At 40.8% G+C, this 23,921-nt stretch overlaps 2 protein-coding genes across 2 annotated transcripts in view; one reads left to right on the forward strand and one right to left on the reverse strand.

Annotated features, from left to right (window-relative positions):
• Positions 1-9,192, reverse strand: part of bmp7b (bone morphogenetic protein 7b) — a 28,437-nt gene extending 19,245 nt beyond the window's left edge. Inside the window, exon 1 of the mRNA XM_030139813.1 lies at positions 8,523-9,192. Within this exon, the coding sequence (XP_029995673.1) occupies positions 8,523-8,922 (400 nt within the window). The 5' untranslated portion in view covers positions 8,923-9,192. The remainder of the gene's footprint in view (positions 1-8,522) is intronic.
• A 5,749-nt stretch (positions 9,193-14,941) lies between these two features.
• On the forward strand, positions 14,942-22,526 carry spo11 (SPO11 initiator of meiotic double stranded breaks). The gene is made up of 13 exons (XM_030138809.1): positions 14,942-15,054; positions 16,112-16,225; positions 16,903-16,991; positions 17,356-17,422; positions 17,530-17,638; positions 17,899-17,985; positions 18,459-18,495; positions 18,704-18,813; positions 18,921-19,020; positions 19,391-19,428; positions 19,761-19,837; positions 20,183-20,294; positions 22,398-22,526. Exons 1-13 carry the CDS (start codon positions 14,942-14,944, stop codon positions 22,524-22,526), a joined length of 1,182 nt encoding a protein of 393 aa, XP_029994669.1.
• Positions 22,527-23,921: the final 1,395 nt, after the last annotated feature.

Consider the following 23,921-nt stretch of genomic DNA (forward strand, 5'->3'; position numbering starts at 1 on the left):
TTCCGCCAAAATATCGGTGCATCTACTACTGTTAAATCTAGCATCACAAATGATTCCCAAACCAAGAATCTTGTGGTGCAACTTGGAAAGGTCAAAGTAGTCAAACACAGATGAAACTCATCATGCAGATTGACCGGTGCTCCATAATGATCTCTCTTTCTTTCTATTGCTCTCATTCCAATGATGTTTTAAAGCACAGTATTGGGAACAAGTGGTCATAGTTTCCGTAAGCTAAAAGAAGAGAGGGGAAGAAAAATGGAGCATAAGTAAGGGGGGAGATGTTTGTACTATAAAGAGTAAAGAGGTTTTGATCTCCTGGGTACTGGGTGACTACCCACAGTAGGGCGATTACCACGTTTGGAAACATCCTGCCCACTGGCGACTCCTGATGACATCATGTTTGTGTGATGTATTTATACTGCTGTAGGGCCTGACAGCGCTGGCTCCCTGGGAAAGGGTCAACAGAGTTTCATGCTATAACTTACTCACACTTAACGATCATTAACTCACCGCAGTGTGTGTGTGTATATGTGTGTGTATGTGCGCACAATCACATACACATGCCTTTGAGCCTGCATTCATGCCTGTGTGCAACTAGAACCAGCAACCACAGGAAGAAGACTCTTTACATTTAAGACTTGCGGTCAAACCAAACTTTTGTGAATTCTCCAGCCTCCAGGCCATTGAGAGGTAAACTAAATGCAGCTTTTCTGACCTCTGTCTCTCTAACTCTCTCATTGCAGCCATCAAACATGTTTGCCCTCTGCACCCATAAACTGGAACTCCAGCTCATGCTTCACTGGGCATCATGGACCAGAGATTTATACTGGATATGTAACAGCCTGGAACTCTCAGGAACACAGTTTACCTCACTATAAAGTCTCTCTTTATGAAAACATGAATATTTCCTGCTGATATCTACCCATACAGATTTTGTTTTGTTCTTCTTTTTTTTTTTTTTTCTGAGATTTTTTGCCATCCTAAAACAATCAGAGTAAACAGATTTGTGTGCTTTGTTTGTGTGTGGCCTCAGCTGCAACATCTTTTTCTAAGGAGAGCTGAGGCTCCAGGGACTTAAGGTCCTCCAGGACAAATTGAGTCATCTTGGAAGTCGTTACAGAGACATCACCATTCTTTATGAGGTCTGTCAAGATTGCAAATTACTGAAAAGGCAACATGGAAACCACATCCTTAACCTACGGCGCTCATTGTTCTGTCGTGTGATATAATGTGTTGACATGCTGGGATAAAGGCGTGTGGAGAGGTCGGTACCAAGCAGTGAAACATCTTTTTCTGTTAATGCCCCTGTTACCAAACGCACTTCCTCTCCACTGCTGGATGGAACAACTCAGAGAGCCACAGTCACAGCCTTTCAGTTTCCCCCACTCACTCTTCCCCTCATCCCCTTGTTATATGTTCTTTAATTTTGCGGCCACATGAGCCACACCCTCCTCCACCAGCCAAGCCACCCCTTATTATAGACCTCAGGAAAATCCACATACAATACGCACAGTGGCACAAAGAGACAGATTTCCCGGTGACTACATAAAACCTTTTATGATTTCCTCCTGCATCCCAGAGCAGAACCTTATGCACATATGAGGGGCACGCTGGCACCCTGAATTTAACAGCTTGTTGTTTCTTTTGCTTAATTACAGCCTGTTCCTTTTTAAAATAAACACGAGGGAAACACAGCTGCACGCTTGCCTAAATAAATAGAAACCTGCCACATGCAATTCATATTCCATGCTGCACAGACGCAATATTTCATCACTTATCAAACACTTGCTCACAGTTATTGCTGAGCTTTTACAAGGGTTGATTTGGCTGTTGGAGCCTGCTGAGGAATCTGGTCAGTATTACTGGCTTCCGCTAACGCAATCTTCCGCTACGACAACTACATCACGCAGTGCAGCTGGTGACCGAGCGGGGTAGGTGGCTCTAAAATGGTGTTTTTACTGCGCCTGAACACACACATAACTGCTTTCACACAAAGCACAAGATGTTCCTCGAAGTAAAAGGAATGGTCTCAGTTTAAAGAAATGTGTGGCATCCACTTGTGATGCACTTACACTCTTCACCTATTCCTCATATCTTATTTCTTCTCATATATCTTTTTTCTCTCTCCTCTACTTTCTTCCATTTGCCTTCTCCTCTTCTCCCCTCCTCCCCATCTGTGTCCTAGTACCAAGCAAAGAGTGTTATATTTGTTTTTGCAGCAGTGGAGCTGTTGGTCCCAGGATCTCTGGCTGTGCTCTGGCCCACATCTGCTCTCTCGGCTTCACTGCTTGGTACCCACCATCGTAGAAGTGCAGGGGAGTCTAATGTGCTGCTGGCCACTGATAAGGCAAGGCCAAAGTAATCCAGATGAAAGAGCAGTGGCTGAATGGATAGATTTATCATTCGCTCTTTTTATCCTCTGCACTTTTACAGTCTAAAATAATATATATCTCTTACTTTTTTTTTGCCTTTCTTTCCATATTCATTTTGTAGTCTTCAAATTAGAAGTGAAAGTGATGTCAGTCTACCACAAATTTGAAAAAAAAAAAAAAAAGATTATAACTGCAGAAAGAAAAAAAATGAAGAACCAGAGCAGGAGAGTGAAATTATTAGAAAAGTTAATATGAGCCCAACATTCCTGGCAGGAACAAGCTCCGTCCATCATAGAGGGAAGCTAGAACGCCTGCTGTTCCGTACATCTGGGCCTTTTGACCACTCGCCACATTGTCAAGTCCCACCCGCAGAGCGTTTCATCATTTCTCCCAGCAAGTGCCTAAGCCCGGCCAAGAGCGCAAAGGCTGTGCTATGTGCATCCAGATGTCATTCTGGACTCCTGGGTTCAACAGGTGAATCTCAGGTGAGATAATAAATGAAAAAAATACCATAATTTATCCTGAATCTAGCAAAATTGTGCGTTTTATAAAGCTGCCAGGAGCTAACTACATGAGAGATTCTTTGTCTCCATTTGTGGTATTTATTTACACACCAGACTGCCGTGTAATACATCAAACTGTTGAATGCATTAGAGAAATTACCTGACAAAAAGGCAGGGCTATCTGTACCAACTGTTACATTCCTCTGCTGCTGCTCACTCCCTGTCCAACAGAAGGCCATAAAACATGCACTCAATAACACTAATTAGCTCCAGAAACATTCCTTTTGGGCAAAAAAGTGCATGCGTCTTTTCCTCCATGTCCATGCATGCATGCATGTACGCATGCATAGCCTACTGGGAAGGTGTACAGAAGCAATTACATAAATCTACAGAAGGAAGAAAAGCTCCCTAACAGTGTCAAGGACAGGATAAATACACAGAGGACTGACCGGCCTTCAACACATTCTTGCATTTTAATTTTGAGATCCTCATGAGAAAAGCCTTCTCAAACACATTTGGGGAAGCAGAGCTGGTGTGAAGGTGTGTGAACGTGTCACGAGGACAACTCAGGTAAGATAATGAAGTGGGTGGACGTGTTTATGAAAGAGGCACAAATTTAGTACATAGAATGAGAAACATTGCATTTTTGGGCACAGCAAAAGTGTGTGTGCATGTATGTGTGTGTGTATGTGTGTGTGTGTGAGAGGGAGAGTGAGAGGTGGGGTGTGGAAAAACACACAAAAGAACTTGAGAAAGTGTTGAAATGTTTTATGTCTGGGAGCACGGGAGGTTGAAATCTCTAGAGGAGAGGGCCAGAGCAGGAGGCTGGAGACTAAACACCACACAACACCACAGGGACTGTATTATAACTAACTAATTAAAGCTGGGAGGTCAGTGCTGATAATCAATACTGTTAGTCCAGGAAGGTAAGGAGGGAAGTGTGGTGTCGGATGGTCCTGTGTGTGCGACGTACTGGAGGCAAGGCCAGACACGGAGCGGGAACAGATTAGAGGTGATGGTAGAGGTCGAGATGTGGGGACTTGTTGGACTCTGCAAAGATAAAGTTTCTCTGCACAGCTGCTTTAGCCTTCAGGGAAACATCTGTATTAACCTCAGCACCACTGTGGAGAGGAATGTAAGAGGCAACAGAGAGAAGGGTGGAGAGAGAATAATCCGGGCTGTGAGATATGAGCGTGTTTTTAAAAAAAGTCATATTGGAACTGTTTGCTTAAAATTTCAAGTGCGAGCCGCTCGGCCTCTTCGCTGTAAAACAAGAGCAGATTTAAGCGTGTGCCTCTGGCATGACTGCGGTGTGACGTGACTGCTTCTGAGCATGCAGCCGTGAGTGTGTGAGCAGTGACACAATACTGTCTAAAAGCCAAAACCTCTAGTAAATCAAACTAATTTAGCAGTTAGACATTTATTCCTCTCTGCTCTCCATTACCTTCCCATTAAAATGTTCAGTAAAGCATAAAGAGCTGGCTGACAATTGTGTGGCAGCTCCGATGGGAGTGGACAAGGAGGCGTGAATAGTAGAGGTGGCCAGGTGGTGCCCTGTCAGGTCACCAGGGTAACACAGAGGATAATTACCTACTAGTGTGGTGACTCACTCAGCACGCCAAGTCTGATACCATCTGATCAGAGCCTCAATGAATACATACAGGCCGCGCTTTAATGTAACGCCTAAAAACTGTCCATGTGCAACATCAGAGCTCGTTTTTTATGCGAGATGACGGCTGTCCAACTCGCACATATTGCAACAATGAGATAAAGAAAGCAGAGGAGCTATGTTTGTTTTTCCCTTTTCAGTTCCATTCAGTTAAATGTATCACATCTGCTGCTGATTAACAGCAGCAGAACCATTGGCAATTACAGGAAACCTGGTAGTTTGTTTCTCAACGACTTGATATTTAATCATATTTAAGATGCTTTTTCTTTTTTTTTACAACAGCACCTCCTCTGCATCTACAGACGTCAAGACTCACCTAACAGCGTCACTGTTATATAGCCTACATAAGGAACAATCAGCCGCTGTTAGGACACTGAAAACGCCCTTAAATATAATCTTATATAATAGTGTTGTTCCTGTAAATGTTACTGATAAGGTGATATATTAGTGTCAAATCCATTAGCGATATGAACATCTAAGTCTGTAGCATAAAAATAGGTTTCATATCATTTATAGATTTACATACATCATATTTGCCACCTTATTTGACACATTCAGTGTATTTGTATATTACATTTGTGTATGGAATGTTTTACTTGTTGTAACTTGAACATATAGTCAGGAACATAAACAGCACAAGCTAAATCCAAAACATAAATATGCTTTGGGAAACGTTCACAAACCTAATTCTATGTTAATGTGTTGGATTAGCTGAATGATTGGATGAGACGATCAATAACGATTAATCATCACCTAACACTCACCTTAAGCTACACTATTAGATACTAGTTTGCGTGACAACAAGTTAAATAAAGAGGCTGTGACTAATACATCTCATGATTACATTTTACAGTAAAAGGCCGTAAACCCCCCCCCTCCCACACAAACACAGGTAGTGATGCTGTTACTGTTTCAGTCATCCAGGATGCAAATAGCAGACGTCCAAGTCACAGCCCTTTCCTGTGGTTTGAGATGTACAAACGGGCAGTTAATGTTAGGCATTATGAGTGTTTCTGCGTGTGTCTGGATGGCTCAGTGTGACTGGCCTCTACGAGAGTTTAACATGAACTGAACTGAACTGAACTGAGCTGCAGTGCGCCAGCTCAGCACTGGCCAACATAGTGGCCAAAAGCTCTGGAAGCTGTGGTTTGTTAAGGAGGAAATGCCTTAATTCACAGTGGCTGAGGGTTAATGCTGCCAGAGACCACTGGGACTGCATTAAAAGATTATTACAAAAAGGATGTGTTTATGTAAGAATATGTAAGAACGTGTGTACAGAGAGATATACACACAGAAAGATTAATTTATTAAATGTTTCAAACTAAAACAAACCCTTTTCATGTTTTAAACCTTCTTTTCCCCTCTTCTTCACAAGAGAAAATGCCACCTTGAGAGGATATATGTATTGTGTTAACTTGTTAGCGTGTTATTGTGGCATGTCCTGCACACACCCAGTGTCAGGGTGACCTGTGTTACATTTAGCTGTGTACATTCTGAATGTATGCTGTAAGCCATTTACACAGCTGGGTCTTTTAAACTGAAGTGACTCAGTGAGGGGACGTCCCTGGCCTGGGGTCTGTCCCAGAACCCACACCCGCCCTTGCTGGCTACAGTGCAGCACACAAGTAGACAACAAAGTGCATCAGCTCCCTTCGTGGGCAGCCACAGAGGACGATGTAGATGTTATATACTATTTAGATTAATGTGTTGTTAAAAATAAATAAGTGGGAGAATACACCAAAGCCTTTTTACACTGGTGTGAGGAGTTTGCTGTAAATACAAACTACAAAGCAGTGCATGCAAATAGGCCAGTATGGAGTGAACAAAGTCTGACTAATATACCTTGGCAGGGTAGTTATAGAGACATGCAGTTTTAAATAACAGCCACACTTATTTTGCTCTCAGAAAAGCTAAATAAAAAAAAAAAAAAACCCACAAAGAGCAAATGTGGAGAGGAAGGAATTTGGAGAGGAAATAGTCAATTCATTTGATAGCCATCACTTCTCTGTCTGTCTGTCTGTATGTGTGTCTGTCATGTGAAGGGTAATGAACCAGCATATTATCTACTGGTTTGAATCAAGGCGCCTGGGCGCATATTAGATGGTATCACATGAGGCTCAGGGACAAACCTAACAATGAACCATACTGACAGATCCAACACGTGGCAGATAGCGCCGACAGTGCAGCGACAAACGCCCACTTTATATCCAAATGAGTGACACATATGGGAGCACGGATCGCATACTGTGGAAGACTCAACCTCAGCAAATGCCAACAGAATTACATTAGGTAAAAGACCTCATGAAGGGAGTGTGACGCTTTAATATATGAAATAAAACTGTTCTAATTCTTTAGTGTGACCCTTCCTTGTTTAGATTTTCTGTTTGCTTAAAGCATCATCAGGGCAAAAGAAATGGACCCAATCATCTCAGTTCTTTCCTTCTTTCTTTCTGTCTTTCTTTCTTTCACAAGCTCCCTTCTTCAAGACAGAGGCCCTTGACTTTGAGTCTCTGTGGTCAAATCCATCTGTGTCACAGCCTGTCAAAAATAGTCACAATGCAGCAGCTCCCTCAGTAATTACACAGTGCAGTGGAGGAACCAGTGTCACCTCCCTCTTACTTGCCAAGACACTCCAACAATGATCTTTCCAGGATTGAATGTGAACTTTCAGCTTTTTGCAAAATTTTACTAAACAATACATTAGCTTAAGAGCTCTGGACTCTTATTTCATTTATTCTGTGTCATTATGCTCCAAGCTTTAAGGCTCCTACTCTTCTTGTTTTGCCAATTTATCACAAAGGTTAATGAGTTCAAATAAAACACAACTACTCAGCTGGATCTCAACTGGGGCAGTTGCTGTGACTGATTTGTTGGACAAATTGAATTATTATGGCTTGTTTATCTACCCCTATATCTGCACCACCTGCTAATGTTGTGATTATTTGCACTTAACAACCTCAGGTTGTTTCTGAAAGCAATAAAATGGGTCCAGACTGTTTGATTTCAATAAACGTAATGATTAGATAAGAACAGTGGTGTTGAAACATGAAGACAGTAAAACATGCATGTGCAACAACGAAAAAACACATTTCTATTTGAAAATTTACTGCAGAAAAAGTGGGCCAAACCAAGTCCGAACCATTATTGAACTGTATTATTCTGTGATTTGTGTATCTATAAAAGGGATGTCTCTAGATTAGAGTAAGGCAAGGACCCATTGCACTTTGCACCTATTCTGCTGTTGACTTACTCATTCTTTAGATAACATGTGGTTGACATATTAGCTGCTTGCTGGTCCATCATCAACAGTTCCAGCACCTGAAGTTTAGCAGGTTGCACAGCTGTTGAAGAGGAATAAACTGGAATGTGACTCAATGGGTATTTGCTGGAATGACCTGATGCTAACATGGTTATTGTGCTGCACTCCTGTGTATTCACAAATGGGCACTTTTCTTATTACAATCATTCTTTTAAAATGACCATGTGCTGTTTCAATGAATGCAAAAACAACATCAAAACTCAGTGAACTAAAATACATATAAGGAACAATAAAAACAGATGTATGCGGCATCAAAAACTCACAATAATGCAATCATCCTGTTAATGAAGTCACAAAAGTTCGAAAGAATCATCTGATAATAGATATAAGAAACCAAGTTATCCAATCAAATTCAATGTTAGCATTTACATGCTCCTATTTATAAAAGTGTCTAAAAAGTCTCTTTTGCTTCTGGTCTGTCTAATGGCCACATTATTAGTAACAGTATCAGTAAATTATTAATTGTGCAATACTCTTTTTAATATTGTTAATAGTGTGGCTGGCTGGGCAGTGCTTTAAACTTTGGTTAATATTACAACAAGTGCATTATATTGTGTATGGATTTTAGCTGAATGCATATCTTGTGGAATAAATATCTTTTTTTTTTTTTTAATGTTTCTTTTCTGTGCATGTGAGCAGTGAGAGAGAAGAGGGCATACCTAAATTGACAAAACTCATGACCATGTCTGCATCGTTCAAGAAGTTGTTGTCTTGCAGGCTGGCTATCGGGGGCCCCTGCGTGGTGAAGACGGGTTTGTAGGGATAAGAGTATCTGTCCTCGTCCCCCTCTGTGGACATGGCGTTGTACAAGTCCAACATAAACATGGGGGCTGCATTGTGTTTTCCGTGGAGGTGGGGTCGCGGCCGGTGTGGCAGCCCCAGGATCGACAGGATCTCCCGCTGCATCTCTCTGCGCTCCTGGCTCTTAAGACGACGGTGGATGAAACTGGAGTGGAACTCGTTGTCCAAAGTAAAGTTCGTAAAGGCCGAATCCGCTAGGACGCAGTAGCTCCAAATTAAGAGCAAAGCCGGAGCGCGTTTATCCAAAATCGGTGCCATGGTTAAGCGTGCGTAATTGCGCCCCAGTTCAGTTCGCCCAAAGTCTGGAAAATGGATATTGAACTTGGAGCAACTGGCAACCTGTGTTCAATATCCCCCCAAAAAAATCAAATATGGGCCCTCATGTTGAGGGAAGTTCTCCAAAAATGAAGCATCAACGTCACTTTAAATTTTTTTTTTTTTTTTTTAATGTGCCGTTTTTGAGCTTTGACGCGGACCTCAGTCCTCATCCACAACCTGTAGCCAACAGCTACCAAGTGGAGTGTGGAGTGTGTGTTTCACCGGTATGAACAAGTAGTGAGGAGGCGCCTTGAGCTGGGAGGAGCAGTAGAAAGAGAGAGAGAGAGAGAGAGAGAGAGAGAGAGAGAGAGAGAGAGAGAGAGTATTTGTGGTTGTCAGATGGAGATAGAGCTAAGTTGGCTTTTGTTACCACTTGGAAAAGGGCTTGAGGCTGCATGTGCAAATACAAAACGGATTAGGAAGGTATTTGTGTCATGATGCTTCAGTTTATGATAAAGCACATCTCATCATTCCTTTCCCACTAGTCCACAGTGCTGTCCATTCCACTTGTGTGTGTGTGGATTCAATAATAATAGATGTGCAGACAGTGGCAATAGTGTTAGTGCACTTATGGAAAATAACAGACTTCATATCAGCAGGTAATTATTTGCCTCCGTGGGTGAATACCTGAATACTGGGAGAGGTTGTAACATGCAATTGCAAAGCTGCGGCTACAACAGTTACTCAGTGATCTGCAGGTGCACTCTCTAAATACCTCAGGTCACGTGGGTCCACACATAAAAGTCAGTTGTCTTTTGATGTCGAAGTCCCCTTACAGCGTTGCCGTTTCCCACTGCACTTTTTCTGGGGGAATATTCAAGCTCTCTGTATTGGAGAGGAAGTTTGTGACAAAGGCAGCGGTGGAAAGACAGAGAACAGACGGCAAAGGAGGGGTGCAGATGTTTGGCAGCTGCTTCATCACTCCATCTGCCCCCCTGGCCCCAGCACCTCTTAAACACCACACTTTAATGGAACGCTCTTGACCCTCTTGTGCGCTCTGCTCTCCCTGACACAGGCAGAGGGATTTCAGATGGCCCTTGTACAAGAAACAAGTCCTAAAAATTTTTCACTGCACAGAACTTTAAGAGTTTTAAAGGCTCTGTAGTCGAGATGTTTCGGGCTATGCGATACAGCCTGCCAGGTGATTTTTATGACAATAAAATTAGACTTCAATGGCACAGCAAGGGAGGCTGCCAGACGGCTTAAGCTATGATTGCAAACAGAAGAAGGGAGGAAAGGAGGTAGAGCGTGTCTTGGGGTCTTCTACACTTAGCTCACCCTCCTGCCCATTTAATGTGCTTGTTCTAGTCTTCAAAGGTGCTCCACTCCTCTTTCTTTTTTTTTCCAATGACAATTCAGCGTGGTTGAAAGCCTGAAAGCTTACATAGCCTGCCACTACTCATTCTGTATATGTAATCCTCTATTTGCTTTTAAATGGCCTTTCAGTAGTAGCCTGTAACATATAAACATCTCCATCCGGTTCCTCAGATAGAATCAGCTAATGGCCGCAGGTGTTTACATTACCGCAGTTTCCGACAGAGGACTTGAAAGGGTCTTAGTTTCGGCTATAACTATACATCTTCCATGCTTTCTCTCTCACACACTTTCTTTCTCTCGCTCTCTCCCTCTCTCTCTCTTTCATTGTCTTCCATTCATTCTCTTGGCCTCTCACCCTTTCTCTCCTGCTGCTGTAAGGTTGGTGAGGTCAACCCCCCAGTTATCCTCCAACAACCCCCAGCCCCGGGCTTAGTTTGTGCCCAGAAAGGGGCTGACGATCCTGGGCAGGACAATAGGGAACAGACCCCCCTTTGTCTGGGCCTCCATGGGCCTGGTGACAGTCACAGTAAACAGTGGGCACAGGCTGAGGCCAGGCTGGGTGAGCTGCACTGAGGGGCCTTTGACAAGGAGAACTAAAGCACAAAAGCAGACCTAAATCTACTATTGACAGCACATATGTAGGAAAAAACTGTATCTACCTTATCTTACTGCATCCAATGTGTTTTCCCAAGATAACACAGAACTGTATATGTGCCGCTAAATGAGAGTGATTTGTTTTTAGTATTATTCTAGTGCTGATCTGTGTAACACTGACAGCTGTTGGTCATTAATTGAACTGTCAGGACAAACTTACTTAAGTAATTATTGTCACATGCTTCTTCTTGCTTTCTTTGAATAATACATTTCGCTCAGTTCTAATTAGACATTTGGCCTGAAGCATTTGGATTGAATACGCACACACACTCCCCATTGGGATCTAAGAAAACCTTACACAAATACACACCTCCCCAGTCTAGCAGGTTGGAGCATGATACGAAGTTATAAAGAAGACCACACACAGCAGTGTGAAGCATCTCTGGAAACTCTTTCACGCCCCCGCAAACACAAGAAAATTTCACACCCTTCATCTCTACATTATACTGGCCTCTGTTTTCTCCTTTTATATTCATGGTTATAGTTGGTCCTCTTCCCGTCTGCCCAGTTATCTCAGTTAAGGAGCTCAAAGCATGTGGTCAGAGGTCAGATTAATATTTATTTCATGTGTTGCCTCAGAGAGCAGCAGGCAGCAGTCCTTTGAAGGCCTGTGGATATGGGGAGGCAGATGAGGGGAGGGCGGCGGTCTGATCAGGCGGACCCACAGACCATACAGTAAAACTTTTTTTTTTTTTCAGGGTAAACTGACCCTCAAATAAAGCAGTGTGGGGTCGGGGTGCAAGGACAGGAGAGGGTGGAGGCACATTTTTTCCTCTCCCCCATGTCTGCCTGTCCTGTCCGCCCTCGTCTACGTTCTTGGCGTAACCCCACTGTGTGCGCTGTACAAACCTGCGGCCTGTTAAAACAGCCTAACCAGGTGGAGTTGAGCTATTGCAAATGTTCCCTTTCTGGTGTCTCACACTTCCAGGGGCCTCATGAACATATGAGACACAGCTGTGAGACAGGCAGAAGAAAGAGAGGGGGTTGGTATATAAAACAGCTCCAAAATGCATTCAATATTACACTTACACGCTTTGGGGTTAAATAGCATTTTGAGAATGCGCAGACGGTATCAAATCTGCTTTGAATATATGTTATATGATTTGATTTTTATTGTTGATTTAATAATGTATAAGCTGTTATAATGTAGCTGGTTAAAGAGAGTCAATTTGTTACTCATTTATGAATATATGTATACAGTACATTAATCTTTTAAAAAAAAGCATCATGTCTTGTGATGCATATAAAATTATGTATTTTACACATGAAATCTATTTAATCAAAATAAGTGAATAAAGTGTAAACTATTTTAAGCTCCCTTTCAGGAGACACTATACCAGATAATGTTAGCGATGGACATGTATGCAAGGTACAATAAAACTACAAGGTAATGTAAACATGTTATCACTGCAGACTTCCTAAAAGCTACAACAGAGGAGTGAAATAGAACATGAAATTGGTCTCTAATAGGTCAGAAAATTACTTTCATGACAGTGATGCTGACACACCACTTTTTAAATGACCTTTCAGTAACAGCTTGTATTCAGCATATCTATAGCCGAATAAATGATTGATTTATGTGGAGTATGTTGTTTTGTTTTTCTATCACTCAGTAGCTACTTTTTCTTGTATCCAGTATGTTCTGTCACTCCAGTGTCTCTGCAGTTGGATATGACACCCAGAAACACCTGAGATACTTGGATCTGATTTATAGCTCTCACCAGTCCAGCCAGACCCATCAGTTATGGCTGGTGTCCCTGACAGTCAGAGATACCGTTTTAGTTAAGCTTCCCATAATGCCCAGCTTAGTACAGCTTATCCAATGCAGGATGTTATCACTCTGTCACTGGTGTCATCAGCACAGAATCTAAGTTTGACACTGAGCTGGTCTCTTCACCCCACCACATACTTATCAGCATCCATTACTGAGGTGTGAGGGCCTGATAAAGGTCTGTAAGGTCCATGCAGGTCGCATTTAGATTCTTGTCTCTGCAGCGAGAGGCCTTGCCCCTTTGACTCCTGCACTCATCACTCTGTAAGGCTGTGATGGCCTGTCAATCACAGAGGACCTTGGGTGATCAGTCAGCTCCTCTTTAAGGGATGCTGGTCTGAGGAGCCATTAGAAAGGAGGCAGCGTAGCCAGACTGGCCTGGGCCAAAAGCTGATGAGAAACAGAGGAGAGCCTGAGGTAGGGAGTGGGGTGGGTGGGGGGGCAGAGGAGCAGGAGGTAGATGTGCTGAACTATGTGGATTGTGAAGGGAGGGCAGCTCTGTTTTCTATTTGTGAGGATTAGGTTGACAGATCTGTATTTAGTTTCTTTGGGCCTCTAGCCTCAGCTAATCCCCCTCACCTGCAGCGGGTGCCCCCCTTCTCTTTCCTCTGACCCTGCAGCCCTCTACTTCCCCCATGTTCCCCCCTCCTGCCCAGCACAAACACTCATCCCGAGACAAGCACATGACTCGTTGCACTCTGTCTCCTCAGGTTAGGGCCTCACACTCGACACAAATCTCTCCTGGGCCAAAGGAACAGCAGGGGTCTCAGCCTTTCTGGAACAGAGGAAAAAGGACCCCCGCAACCTGTGGTCTTCCATATTAACATTTTTTTCGGCTTGGGTGAGGGGTTGTCCCTCATCACTTAGAGATAGCAATTACTCAGAAATTAAGAGCCATTACTACGGAAGCAGCTTGTCAAAGTCACTCAGGGGACAAGGGGGACCTTTGGTAAAGCTGCACATTAGGAAATATTCAGGGTCAGGTCAGGGGCACAGACCTCTTCTCTTTAGATCCTGGCTCCCACACACTGACCAGGCCTTCACACTGTGAATGAAAGACTGCAGTGCCTCTGCAAACACACACAGCATGCCTGCCAGCAGCTCTTGAAGGTGGGGACTGTGGATGATCTAATCGTTCGCAGCACATTTCTCAGTTTAACAATAAATTGACACGATTGCAAGATGATGCAACACAGAGTCACCGATGCAGACAGGGATTTGGGAGGGGACATGGAGTAATATGAGGGATTTCCTAAAGATGTAATACTTAAATGAATTTGTCAATAACTGTACTATACACACTGACATTTAGATTATATTTTTACTGGCGTCATCACAAACATAATCAACTTCAGATTTTAAAATTCCGACCACACAGCAGGCAAATACATCATATATGTAAATTTGGTTTCTTTGGGACACAAACCACAGTCACCACTTCCCACCCAACTTCCAAATCCACCACACACAAACAGAAAAACACACATACACACGATAGACACACCTTTTGGACAAGTAACAGCAAGCTCATGTAAAGGGTCTCATTACTGAATGCTACAGAGTTTTCTAAATCCCACGAGTAGGCCTACAAAACACACACACATACACACACATATACATTCATTTGTCTTATTATTAATGGATAGATTGTAAACGTGCACTGACCTTAACTTGAAGAGGAAGACTACAAGTTTCTTGCAGTAAATTTCCAGGCAACTATCCGGTAGGATACTATTCAGTTTGGTGTTTGTGTCACCAGCTGTGGCGTCCTGATAACACACACACACTGAGGGCAAAAATATAAAAGAATGAATAACAGCAGAATACATTTTCTGTTTTGATCTGTGAAAGCATATCGTAAATGCAGGTTTGACCACTTACTGATTTTTCAAGAAAAGCTGCATTACCCCTATAAAAATTCTAAAAATATTTTTGACCAAGTGAGTCTTGAATTTGAAATTGGTCAAAATAAGAATAGAATAGAATATGGTTTAATGTCTTTGCAAAACACAAGTAGTACAGTGCAACTATTTTTTTTTAATTTGTCACGTTTATCTTAACATTCACTGTAACAACAAAGTCACACTTCCGGTTTTGAATTCAGCCAATAACCAGCAGCAGCGCAGATCACGCGAGATTTCAACTCACTTTACGCGGGAACTTTGTCTTCTCAAATAAGTAGTCATAAGTAATATATATAAGGTGTGAAAATACATCATGGAAACTCACCTGGCTGATTTTTTTTCTGAAATAGTTAAGCTTCGCGCTCAACTACTGAACAATCTGGATGTTATGACAGCTTATCAGCGCGGTCAAGAGGAAATCAGCAGGTTTGTATACCTGCCTTTGCTACTAGCTAACATCAGCTAATATAGCTTTAGCTAATCTGTGTCAGGTGTTCCCATTTCACCCCAGAGTTCACCTGTGGAACTAGCATCACGATTTTTATAAGTAATCTAGTTTTTTGTCTTTAGTCAGTCAAAACAACTCTACAGAAAATTCTCTCCTGATGTAGGCTACATTAATGAGGGCTATTGTTCAAGATGTGTAGATTTGTTGTAGAATAATCAATATTCACAATGAGCAATGATATTTAATTTAATGTAAAGAAAATGCTAATTATTGTGATATAGCTTGACCATTGATATAGCTGTGATAGAGCTTGACCATTTTTACAGTATATTATTTATAATTTTATTATTATATTTGTAGAAACCAGTTGCCATGATTATAAGATTACATATATTGAGTATAATTATTTTGTGTTGTGATAAGTTTCTGTTTTCAAAGTTGTTGTTTTTTTTGTTTGCACCATCAAATGAAATGTTTCAGTGTCTTGATATTTTACTTAAATCTACCCAAACATGTTTTGATGTTTAACTAATATCTTTTCATTATAATTGATTGAATATTCTACCTCTATATTTCTTAAACATGTTTGTCGTGGTCTTACCATAAAAATTTACCCTTTGGTCATCTTATTTAGCTCATTTGGTCATTTTATTTAGTCGAAGTCAACCGTTAAAATAGAAAAAAAAAGATAATTTGGCATTTATCCTGATAGATAATATCATGGTTTGATATAAATGTTTTGTTGTGATAACATTATCAGTTAAATTGTCCAACCTCAGTGTAGATTTTTTAATGTGATGATAAAGTGCTGTGATTTGTCAAGTTATTTTAATTTCTGGACACCGAAACTCCTCTCTGTGAATTTTTGCCTTAAACTGTAATAACAACTGATTTCCCAGAAAGTATTTTACTCACTATTAATGTATTAATATTACAATATTAAAGTACATGCACTGTGGTAGATGCCATCCTGTTTATAAAGTTAATCTCTTTTTTGTTATATAGTCATTCACATTTTAACTTTATTACTTCCAGCAGGGAAATTCTGACCAACATTGAAAACATAATCCTAGGAATAGTGACTAGTCTGTCGAAAGATGAGGCCCCTGTCCTGACTCTGCCCAACAGATTCAGCTGGGCCAACGTCAGGTAAGATGATGTAAACACACTGAAGCATAAAGTTTTTCTGCCCACCATGAACACTGCAGTCATTTTACACACCAACTGCATGGGATCCAAGTAATCCGCCTGACCTTTAAAAGATAAATACAAGCTGACATGTTGTGTAAAGAAATAAATAAACATTTACTAACTTTTTTGTTTGGAGGTCAGGCCACACAAGATGATCCTACTGGCCTGTAATGTCTTTAAAAACGAACTACACACTTCAGCTAAGTCTGAATCTGTGTAAAGGGTGTTTAAAGCCAACAGGGCAACTGGGTGGTAAAAATACTACTTTTAACTTTTAACAGTTCAAGAACATTGAAGTTGAAATAACTTCCTGCTTCTTAGAAGATGACATTCTGATAAGGACTTGAAAAGCACACACACCGACCTTATGCCAAGAACACAGTCTGGTCTTGTTTGGATCAAACCTCCTTGCAGCTTAAAACACATCCTAGCTCAGCGTTTTTAAATATGAGCACCACCACGGACAGAAGAATGAAGATGATGTTTTACAAGGGAGGCTCTGTGACAGGTAGCCCTCAGGCCCTGGGGATTTTTAGGTGATTTACAGGCAGAGGATCTGATTTTCAAAGCTGTAAAACTGCAGTGCGTGACTTGTTTAGATTTCTTTGATTTTTTTCCTTGATTTTTTTTTCCAGATTTGACAGCACCATTGGGATCCAGATGAGTTCAGGAACTTCTGTCACCACTGTTAGGAGTGACTGTCCTTCATCTGTCACTAAATTTGGTTAGGACACGCGCACACCTGTTTTTATTGTTTTAAATGTTCTTCATATGTGCCTTTAATGCCTTGAAAGCCGTCATTCCTTTATTCTGCTTTTCATGTGGCTTTCATTTATATTCATGGTAAACATCTGCATAAACTGCAGAAATGGCCGTAAAAGTCAGACTTTGAGTTTTAGGTGACAAATTGGCAGAGACAGAACATGTTGAAAGAGGGTTTTAGAGCTCGGTTTACCACATGGATACCCTAATTAGGAACAGAGTATTTTTGTACTCCAGTATGTTGTATCATAGTGAGTTCAGTGTTTAGTATTTTGAGGATAATTATTCAAAGTAAAAAGTTGTGTGTTTTTTTTTTCTTTTTAAAGCACAAATTCTCAAGATCCTCTCAGTCATCTACAGACTTGTGCAGAGCAACTCATATGCAACAAAAAGGTTCTTATCTTGTCATTTTAATATTTTTTAGTTAAATTCTGCATGTACATTGTATGTGTTTTTTTTCTTTTGTTAACATGGATTCTTTGTTAATTTTCCATCTGCAGAGACATCTATTACAACAATACACAGCTGTTTGGTTCACAGGCAACTGTCGATAGCATAGTGGATGATATTTCCTGTATGCTTAAAGTTCCTCGCAGATCCCTCCATGTGGTAGGAGAATGTGATGCTTGTGTAGCAGAAATGCAGACACTGAAACTTTGAATCAAAATGTGTTTTTGTCTTTAGTTTAGACCTCACACAGATATCATCTTCCAGCCAAACATTTTAAGAATTCTGCTCTGGTTTATATGTGAGGAAACACCTGTGGGACACTATTACGGTTCAATTAAACTAAGAAGTGTTTATAGTTTGTTTTATGAACCTGCATTTACTCATTTGTTCATAATGCAATTCCAACATTTTACCATCAGTTGGCCACATCCAAGGGATTAATCTCAGGTGATCTGCGCTACATGGAGGAAGATGGAACACACATTGACTGCCACTCCAGCTCTGCTGTAAGTCCAATTAAACTTAACTGCTACACTGAAAAAATACTTTATTACTATGGATTAAAGTTTTATTTATGTTTCATTTTTACCACAGTTAAGTTGTTTATGGCCTTAAGGCACAAAAAATCCCTTGTTGAATATTTCAGAAAATATTTTGGAAGGTTTTTTGTAAAACTCTAAAAGCTACATTGTTGTGGCTTTGTGGTCTTTTTCTCTTTTTGTGTCATGTTGCCACTCTGTATGGTAAATGATGTAGAACGAGCAACAAACAGCATGCAAACATTGCTCTTCACCACCACTAGTTCCACAACACTGCAGGATACCTTACAGTGCTTCCTGCCAAGACTTGTACTACAAAGCTAACATTTAAAAAGAACACAATGGTGATTGGGTCTTTTTCTATTACAGTATAATTTTTAGAAATTTACATTTCTGAAAATACAATGAGCCATTTTGTGTGGTTTTTGTTTTGCTTTTAGGCTGTTGCAGTTTCATCAAACATTGGCGGGATTAGGAGTATCCTCTCTTGTGCCTTTCAGAGTGTGTTTTTCTGTGCCATGAGATCTAGTCAGATCAGTTCTGTGTGTTTTATTGGCATGAATGTCATAGTGAAAAGTACTGCCAAAGCAAGGATAGCATCAAGAATTCAATAAAGACATGAGAAAATAATAACTTCTTTATGCTGGTGTGATGTCAGGTTTCTGTTTTCCTTGACTGTGTACAGATATTGTATCTTCTGCCAGATTTATCATGATAGTTGAGAAGGACGCGACATTCCAAAGACTGCTGGATGACGACTTCTGCACCAAACTCTCTCCGTGTATCATTATCACTGTGTGTTTCCTTTTGTTGACAAGTGTATTTAGGATTTTGTGAAGTGACCTTAAAGGGCATGATGGCGGGCGTTCCATGTAAATAACAGGTGTGTTTGTGGGAGTCAGGGTAAAGGCGTACCAGATGTGAACAGCAGGCTGATGGTGAGAAAGCTCTGGGACACGCTGCATATTCCCATCTTCGCTCTGGTGGATGCCGACCCTCACGGTACACATCTGAGTCCAAACCTGTTATGCCTCTCACACATACCTCGCATATTTAAGCACGTTTAATAGCACTTGACTTTCTTTTCATCTCGACACACACAGTAGGGTTGCATGTGTCACTGAGCCGGCAGATGTTTGCACCTGTCCAAGACGACACAGTGCTTAGTCTGGCTATTATTTCCCCTGGCGTGATCTTGTCCAGGCGCGATGGCTCAGTTTCCATCCGTCTCCATACCTCTCTTTTTCCCACTGCATGGCGAGACACATATGTAATGCTTTACTTTGTTCTAACCTCTGTTACACATCTCAGAGGATAATTGCTCTGGTATGTCAGTGATTGCAGCGTGTCTCTGTCTCTCTGACTTTCCCAGGCATTGAGATCATGTGTATCTACAAGTACGGATCATTGGTGAGTCCTGCCATGCCACTTATTATCCACTGTGGCCTGTTCAGTGTTCCTCTGTTTGTAATATGTAATTTACAGTAAAACGGTGGACCAATTGTGCAACCCAGAATATTTGAACTGATGTGGAATGGATCGAAAATGATGAGTGACTGGCTGGCAGTGTCTTTGTTTGTAATCATCTTCATGTTTACTCTCTTTATTGTGAACATGTGTTCGGTAAAACCACATAATGTAATGTACAGCGCTGTGTGTTTATTTTAGTTATACACTGCCTATAAGTATGTTTTGCGTGTGTGTGTGTGTGTACATGTGCATGTGCATGGGTTTTTCCACAGGCCATGTCATTTGAGGCTCACAGCCTGACCGTCCCCAGCGTTATGTGGCTAGGCCTCCTCCCCTCTGACCTCCAGAGGTTTGGACTCACCATTCGCTACTTCCTACTTCCTCCTCCCGCCTCTAATTGGGATTATATTCTGGGGATATTTAGGTTGTTTGTTTTGGTTTCTGTTGCTGTTTCCCTCACTTTTCTCCCTTACAGGCATCTTGCATCTGAGAGCATTTTAAATATACGTCTAGCTGAAGAAATTTAGGCTAAACGGAGCTTTTTCATATACATTAAAAAGCAGTCTGCTGCATGTTTTCCCCTAACTTTGCAAAGTTGCACACATGAAAATAGCAGGAAAAACAGAACGGGGGCTTCATTCATAATCAGGGCTACCCGCAGGCTGTTTGCAGTAACTTCAACTCTGTTCCTCAGGTTGCGGATTCCCACGGATGTGCTGATTCCCCTCAGCAAGAGGGATCAAAGCAAACTCAGTAGTCTCCTGAAAAGGCCGTTTTTAACCGACCAACCAGACTGGCAAAAAGAGGTGAGAACAAAGATGGGACAGAAGAAAGAGTTTAAAAATGGAGGATGCAGTGTTTTATGTGATGAACTTACAGTTTTTCTCAGTGGCTTTGGTACATTTCTCAGATCAGAATTGAAATTCTCAAAACTACTTGTTCAGTCTTCACATCATTGTGTCACTTGTGCACATCAAAAAAGCAGTTTCTCCTTTGAACAAGTTGCAAATGCTTTGATACAACCATGCAAATGATTATGTACAATTCTCTGCGTTTTCCTACATTATCAGTTGCTTGTGTCATGTTGATCCAAATGTATTCTAATGGGTCTCTGTTGAATAGTCTCACCCCCACAACATTTAGGCATTAGTTCATCGCATAAGTCTTAACATGCTAAATGGTTGAACAAGTTGTCATAATATGTCCAACATATTTCTATATTAGACTTTTTTTCTAAATCTGTCCTGAATTGGTAAATGGCTCTGAGGTGAATCTTTACAGACAGGAACGTTAGGAGGTGTAGGAAGACTGCACTGTAATTCCTACAGCACTGCATGTACAGTTTCCCCTAAGGAGATTGTCTTATGTTCACATTTCTACTTTAGTTTTTTGTTTTTTTTCTTTGTGCTATGCAGTGCAGTATTTTCCTTTCTGTATCGTAATGACATGGTCTGTCAACAAATTACAGTACAAACAGTAAGAGCGTAAATGTGAATCTCGTCCAATCTCTTGCAGTCAATCTCCCACATACACTAAGGTGTAACTTACAATTTACAATAATTGTCATCCGAACTTTAGCCACAGTTTATATCAGAACATCCCTCCAGAGTCCACTGTTATATTGACAACATGACCAAGCAATTGGACTGTCTTATTTGTACACAATGACACAAGGACTTGTCATTCTGATGGCAGTGACATGTTCATTGACACAGATATTTACTTTTGAGAGATGAACTAAGGATTTTGAGCAAGAGACTGGCTTTTGCAGGTAATCCATGGTGCACTTACTGTTTTGCAAATGTTGAGGATGATTCGAGAAATGTACCAAACCGATTGAGAAAAACTGCAAGTCCCTTAAGTTGGTTGGCTTGAAAATTCTTTATCTACCAAGCAGCATTTATTAGTATTATTGCTGAAAGGTTTACACTCTTCTTATAGGCCAAGAATAATGTCTAATTTTCACCAGATTTGCTGTAGAAAACCATATCATGTCTGGTTTTTACTTTTTTTTCTGATACCATGAAACGGGTAGTGATCCAATATTTCTGACGTATAGACATCATGCTCGTTTTATGGATTCATGGAGTTGTCCAGTAGAATGCCTCATTTGACCTCTAGCAGATACTACAGTAAGAAAACAATGAGATTCTTTTAATTTTGATTGAACTGTTGAAGATCACAGAGGTGGGACCTGGAATATTGGTTACATTTTTTCAGTGGCTACAGAATTTGTCAGATCTTCAATCCTCATCTTGGTTTTGTCTTACTACCATTTTCTTCACATAAATCCTGACAATAGGTATAAAAAGTTAGATAAAGTTATGAAAACAGATTTTTGTGTGTTTTTAATAGGACATAAAGTTTTTCAGTTGCACCAAATGTTTTTTACAGCTGTTATTTTCACTTCACATCAAGTTTGGCCCTCGCATCACAGGCTGCAGCTGTTTTTTAATTCAAGTTCTTCTGTGGATTCTCTTTTAAGTACTTTTCATATCAGTTAACAGTAAGTTTCAACGGCCTGATTCTAAATCTTTAAGTATTTACAGCATGCCGATGAGAGGATACGGCTGTGAAGGTTCATTTTGTTACCATCAAACTCTCCACTTCCAGCCTCTAACGCCCTGTTTGGTTACATGTTGATCTGATTTTCCCTGTGGTTTTCTTTTTCAAAAGGAGAGCTGTTCTTTAGAGGTTTATACAGTGTTAACATTTTGCTCATGTGACACACGACAGAGGAATGTTTCCAAGAGGACTCTCAGCCCTCTTGTATTAAGCATACAAAGGATACGCAGAATGAGTAGGTCTTTGTTGAGTGGCTGTCAGGGATAAACGTCTGATGATTTATGCTTGTTTGCACGGCTTCCTACCGCCTGTTCCTTAAAACTGTGTCTCTGCTCTGGTCGTAGATGGAACTGATGCAGCAGAATAAGGTCAAAGCTGAAATACAATCGCTTGCAGCCATTGCTCCTGATTTCCTCACCAGCATCTACCTGCCCAACAAGCTGCGTTATGGAGGCTGGGTAGGAGCACAATGACACCATCTAGTGGGGTGGAAAGTGAACTGGAAAAAATATTGCAAAACTCAAGACAAGTGAGCGATGCAGAGTGACTGATTATGAATTTGTATTTGCTTAGTTTATGTTTGTGTTATTTATGCCTCAAATGTCTTGGCGTTATTAAAGACTCATCCCTTTTAGTTGTCACATGGCATTGTTTTCTTTACATCCTTGTTGGTCTTAATGAGGCATTTTTGAAGCCCTGAACATACATGAAAAGTCTTATTTTTTTGGGCCAGAATCATGAGTGGCAACAAAAAAATTTGATATTTTACACATTTCATAAATGAACCTTCAAAAATGGCTCTGTAGTGCCCCATAAAGACCGCTACTCCAGGCATAATGATCCAATCGGAACAAAATTTGGTACACATAGGCTACGTTCAGACAGCAGGTCTTAATGCGCAATTCTGATTTTTTGGTGAAATCCGATTTTTTTGTGTACTCGTTCATATTAAACAATAAATGCGACTTCTATCAGTTTCGAGTTTGAACTGAATGGGACCCTGAAGTGACCCGCATGCGCAACAGAGGTCCTGATGTAATTGGTGACCACTCAGGTATGCACTGTGTTTACAGAAGCATGTATTTCCCGCCTCCTCTGCCCTGCAGAATTGTGATGTTTGTTGCATTTCAATGACGTAAAGGTCAGATAAATGCAACCTGGCCATTCAGACTGAAGTCACATTGCAAATTATCAGAGGCGTAGCACATTTAGGACCACATGTGAAAGTGACCTTGGTAACAACACCAGGAGTCAGGTGACACATTTAATTGGTTCATTTGGAAATTGCTGATCATTATATCTGTCCGAAACAAATGTACCTTTAGTTGTATCAGGCATTAAAATGAACAAAAGGTTGAAGAAAACACGAGGGTTATTAAACCACCCCTCATTTTCTTCAATTTCTTGTTCATTTTAATGCCTGGTACAACTAAAGGTACATTTGTTTGGACAAATATAATGATAACGACAAAAATAGGTCATAAGAATTTAATTTCAGAGCTGATATCTTGACATTTTCCGTGTTTTCTTGATAATAACCAAAATCACTTCAGTTCTTACATCAATAGCTATGGCATTGTACTGACAAAAACAGTGCTTTTAGATAGTCCATGTTTTCTTTTCTGTCTGTTTTAGTCACATGATACACACAGGAGTTAGTACTTGATTGCATAACCATTGTTTTTGAGGACTTTTGATGGACGTTAGAAACAGGATGAAAACCTGTAGTCTGAAAAGTAACTTTGAAATGTCTGACTAAGAAGTAGAATAACAGAGAGGAAGTAAAACTATATACAGTGGAAATACTCAAATAACTCAAAAATATATGATATATGATAATTATGTTACAGCTATGTTAATTATGCGTG

This window comes from Sphaeramia orbicularis, chromosome 7, assembly GCF_902148855.1.
Source record: "Sphaeramia orbicularis chromosome 7, fSphaOr1.1, whole genome shotgun sequence".
In the NCBI taxonomy this organism is placed as follows: domain Eukaryota; kingdom Metazoa; phylum Chordata; class Actinopteri; order Kurtiformes; family Apogonidae; genus Sphaeramia; species Sphaeramia orbicularis.

Bases quoted from the DNA above. Each gene is read 5' to 3' on its own strand.
- spo11 (XM_030138809.1), top strand. From the start codon at position 14,942: ATGGAAACTCACCTGGCTGATTTTTTTTCTGAAATAGTTAAGCTTCGC. The intron at 16,226-16,902 runs GTAAGATGATGT...TTTTTTTTCCAG, and splicing joins TTCAGCTGGGCCAACGTCAG to ATTTGACAGCACCATTGGGA. The intron at 17,423-17,529 runs GTTCTTATCTTG...TTCCATCTGCAG, and splicing joins AACTCATATGCAACAAAAAG to AGACATCTATTACAACAATA.